This window comes from Aethalodelphis obliquidens, unplaced genomic scaffold, assembly GCF_003676395.1.
Source record: "Aethalodelphis obliquidens isolate GAN/ISIS:26980383/991018 unplaced genomic scaffold, ASM367639v1 scaffold1980, whole genome shotgun sequence".
In the NCBI taxonomy this organism is placed as follows: Eukaryota; Metazoa; Chordata; class Mammalia; order Artiodactyla; family Delphinidae; genus Aethalodelphis; species Aethalodelphis obliquidens.
In genome coordinates this window covers 1-4,525 of record NW_020839887.1, presented here as the reverse complement: position 1 = coordinate 4,525, position 4,525 = coordinate 1, and the positions used below count along the sequence as shown (strand labels likewise).

Here is a 4,525-nt window from a genome sequence, read left to right as displayed (position 1 = left end):
GAGCTGAAGACACTGCTGTCCATCGGGGGGTGGAACTTCGGCACATCAAGGTGAGACTGTGCTGTCAGGTCTTCTCTCTGGGGTGGGGGCGGTGTATGGGGGAGAAGCAGGCAGGCCGGAGGTGAGGACAGAGTGGGGAGCCAGCTGGGCTGTGGGGAGACACACTAGTACTCCCCCGAGTCCTGACCTGGCCCTGGAGTCCAGGGTCCCCCGACCTCTCCTCCATGGTGAATGAGGGGAGACCAGGCAGGCTCAGGAGATGGTGAGAAAGGGGCTAGGGGGAAATGACGGGAAAATGGGGTGCTCACAGTTGTCCCCTCAATGCTTCAGAAGAGGCAGGGCTTTTGCCTCAGAGAGGGGAGGAGTCTTGTTTAGGACATGGATAAACCCCAAGCCTCCCAGGGCCTGGGTTTCCTCGCTTTATAAATGGAGCCAATGGTATCAACCTGAAAGGATGGGAGGAAAGAAAGTGATAGAAACCAGATGCTCAGCTGAGCACCTGGGCACATGGTCTGTGTCCAGTGCATGGTGGCTACTCTTCGTTACCCTCCACTAGGCAGTGTGGAGGTGACAAACTGCCTTCATGTTCTCTGAAGAAACTTTCCCCCTATTTCATGGCTGAGGCCAAGGGTAGAGAGTTGCCTCCCTTCCTGCCTTAGAGGAAGGAGCTGTAGGAGAGGGGCACCTGGAAGCCTGAGAGTGGGGGAATGTGAGGAAGCACCTGGCACAGAACCCAGGAGCAATGCAGGGAGGATGCAGGGAGCTGGGTGAGAACTGGCTCTGCCTGACCCCAGGCCTCGCCTCTCCCTGGGCCACGACTTCTTGAACATTCGCTGTGTACAAACGCTGGCCAGAGGCTTTGCATGCATTATCTCATGGTTACTTGGGAGAGGCTTACAAAGTGGCTGTTTACATTCTAAATTTGCAGAGAAAAGCAGGAACGCGAGCTTAAGAAACGTACCATATTTCACACAGGTGACCATGAGAGATGGCCCAGCTATGGGTGGAAACCAGATAATGGAACTAGGCCTGCCTAAGTCTGAATCTGGTTAATTTTCTAATCATTGCACTCAGGACTAGTCCCAAATTGCTTAACGTTCAACTCCGATAACTTACAAGTTTTCCAATAGTGTCTTCACTGTGAAAGAGAAAGCACTAGAAAAAAAAAAAAGAAAGAAAGAAAACAATCAAACAGCCAAAGAACAAAAGAGCAAAGAGTACAGAACTCCTAGTCTGAGCATGGCCCTCCTGTGCCACGTTAGCTCAGAGGTCTTTCTGGAAATGCTGGCCCTTGGTTCATGTTCCCTCCGCTAATCTGTTCAGGCAGAGAAAGTCAGTGCCAGGACAGGGTGTCAGGACTGAGCTGTTACCCACGAGGAAACAGCAGAGGGACAGTGCGTGGCTAGGGGCGGACCATGCTTTCAGAGGCCAAGCTGGCCTGAGCCTGCTCTCTCCACCCCAGGCTGTGTGCTTGTTTCCATCTGGCAGGGGAAGTTGTGGTTTGCAAATCCTCCCTGGAGCCTGAAGTCCCCATTCCTGGGTATTGGAGCCCCGTGCTGGGAGGGGCTTTAAGAAGCTCTGAGAGATTCAACGACCTGCCTTCCTTTCCTCAGTCACATCTACTGTGCCCTCCATGGGGTGCGAACCAAGGGGTCCTGTAAAGGAGGCTGAGGTTGTGCAGAAAACACTCCTGGCCTCACTTCTGTTCTCCCTGCAGGTTCACCACGATGCTGTCCACATTCGCCAACCGGCAGAAGTTTGTCACTTCAGTGATAGCCCTCCTGAGGACACATGGCTTTGATGGTCTGGACCTCTTCTTCTTGTACCCTGGACTCAGAGGCAGCCCCAGGCATGACCGCTGGACCTTTGTCTTCTTACTTGAAGTAAGGCCAGCCTGGCAGCTCCCGAATCCAGAAATGATTCTACTTTGATCATATCTGGGCTCAGGGCACAGGGGAAGCCTAAGGCCGGGGACAAGGGCAAGACAGCGGTAACAGAAGGTTGTTTACTGCCATCACCTGCAGGTGTTGGACAAAGAGCTGCCTAGCAAGGGCCCTATGGCGGCTCTTTCTCTCTGTCACATCCGGGCCTTGGCCCAGCCCTCCAGCCTGAGTGATGCCTTCTCTGTGCAGGCCCTGGACTCCCTCAGGTGGGCTGTCTGAACTCTGCTCCTGGGCCTGCTGCCAGCCTTCTGTTCAATGACTTACCACATTGGCTCACGTCCGCCTTTCTCACGAGCCGGTGGGCAGGGCCGGTGTCTGACCCTCCTGGCTCAAGGGGCTCCGTAAATAAAGGTTTCTTGGATGAGTCTTGTTTTCCCAGACTCTGCTTTGTCGGGTTCTCGCGTCTGCCTCTCTTTCTTCCCAGGAGCTCCTGCTTGCTTTCAGGAAGGAGGCGCAGCTCACCATGCGTCCAAGGCTGCTGCTCTCTGCTGCTGTCTCTGGGGATCCCCGTGTCATCCAAAAAGCGTATGATGTGCACCTCCTGGGGAGGTGAGTGGGTGCTGCGTTGGTGGGCAGGACATTGGAGGGAAGGAGACATCTCACGCTCAGAACCCCAGAGGTGCCCAAGCACTGTCCTTGAGCTTTTCAAGTTCCTGCCCTGCAGGAACCTTTGGGTGCACATTTGGGAGCTGGGCTGATCAGGAGCATAGGTGGGGACAAGGGTTATTCCATTATATTCTGGGCTTTCCTTAGGAGATCAGAGGGAGGTGATGTAGTACCAGTCCACACCACAGCATCCTCTTGGGTAGAGATCTGTATCGCCTATCGCTGGGTCTCTAGGAGAAGAATCCAGGAGTCTGGCCTCTGCTGTCCCAGAGTCCCCTTAGACATACACTGTGTGCCAGATGGCTGGTATCATAGAGATGGATTAATTACCAACTGAAACAAAATACGAATGCCCAGTCAGGCCCAGTTTTCAGAGCACAGGTCTTCATGCAAAAGTTACAAAATCAGGCAAAGAGATCTCCTAACTTTCTGGACAGCTCTGGACTAATTTTCTCAAAGCTCAAGAATCGGGTATTCACAGATGTGATAACTGAGGTAGAGGCAGAACACAAGAAATCACACGCAATTTTTGCATGTGATTACACTTAAGGAGAGTGGTTCCATGGTGGCAGGAAAGGTGAGAGACATAGTGGGGCACAATTGGCTAGTGTTGGTCTTACAGCCAGGCAGGGTTGAGTGAGACCACCTTCACCTAGCTGGGTCACCTTAGACAAATTAGATAACGGTCTGAGTTTCAATTTCTTCATTTTAAAATGGAGACAATTGTAGTACTTAGGGCATTGGACAGATTAAAATTAAATTAGATAATCCATGTTAACCTGGACACCTGTGACCTGGTAGGGCTCAATTATACTTTGTCATTTGGAAAGCTTTCTGGAAGAGATAGGTTTCAATGGTTCCTATAATGGTAGAAGGACAGAAGCTTTTTCATGCTGTGGGTCAGAACTGCTTACACATGACGATTTATGCAGACCTCTGTTGCACTTGTATCAGCCTGAATGCCTTTGTTTTCTGTTCTGACCCCTGCTCACTCCCTTGGTTACTCTCAGCATGGCATAGGTCCTGATGCACCGCTGTCCCTAACCAGCTGTGTGTTCCAGGGGCAGCTTCTCAGGTGGAGGGCACAGCTTGGGCCGTCCCCACAGGCAGAAATGGCAGGGAAGTTGGGTGCCCAATTTACAGCTAGTTAGCTAGTCATCGCTGTGATGATCGGACTTGAAAATCTAGCTAGCAGGATCTTCATATCTCCTCTTCCTGCCCCTTACAGACTACTGGATTTCATCAGCGTCTTGTCTTATGACTTACATGGAAGCTGGGAAAAGTTCACAGGACACAATAGCCCGCTGTTCTCTGTGCCCAAGGACCCCAAATCTTCGGTAAGAAAGAGAAAGCTCTCATGTGGCCCAGAAATCTGTCCCTGAGTCAGGCCATTGGCTCCTGGTAAGAAGGAGGGGTTTGTGTTCTTCCTGCCTGCAGGCATATGCCATGAACTACTGGCGAAAGCTTGGGGCAGCACCTGAGAAGCTCCTTATGGGGCTCCCCACCTATGGACGTACTTTTCGCCTCCTCAAAGCCTCTGAGAATGAGTTGTGGGCAGAAGCTGTGGGACCGGCACCTCCAGGGAAGTACACCAAGCAAGCTGGCTTCTTGGCTTATTATGAGGTGACAGGAATGGGGAGCTCTGTCTACTAGTTAGGGCTCTCACACCCCAGCCCAGGGCAAGAGCAAGGACAGGGAGAAAGGCAAGAGTGAGGGCTGGAGACAGGACAAGGAGGTGGTTTCCTGGGGCAAGGGAAACCCACTCTCTGGGATATTCTCTGTTTCTTCTGGGGAAGTTATTTGAGTCCTTTGTTAGGGGTGAGGGACTAGGTGGAGTCTGAATGGAGCAGGACAGATAATTTTACCCCTTAGAAGAATCTTAAAAGATATTTAAGTCAATCCTGACTTAATATATGGCCTAAACATAATTAATATTTGCTATATATATATATATATATATATATATATATATATAT

General features: G+C 51.3%; 1 protein-coding gene across 1 annotated transcript; it reads left to right on the top strand.

Annotated features, from left to right (window-relative positions):
* The first annotated feature begins 6 nt into the window (after positions 1-6).
* On the top strand, positions 7-4,511 carry LOC113617135 (oviduct-specific glycoprotein-like). Its single transcript, XM_027100416.1, has 5 exons — positions 7-50; positions 1,718-1,883; positions 2,368-2,492; positions 3,778-3,886; positions 3,987-4,511. The coding sequence occupies exons 2-5, from the start codon at positions 1,728-1,730 to the stop codon at positions 4,200-4,202; spliced, it is 606 nt and encodes a 201-aa protein (XP_026956217.1). The 5' UTR covers positions 7-50; positions 1,718-1,727; the 3' UTR covers positions 4,203-4,511.
* The last annotated feature ends 14 nt before the right edge of the window (positions 4,512-4,525 follow it).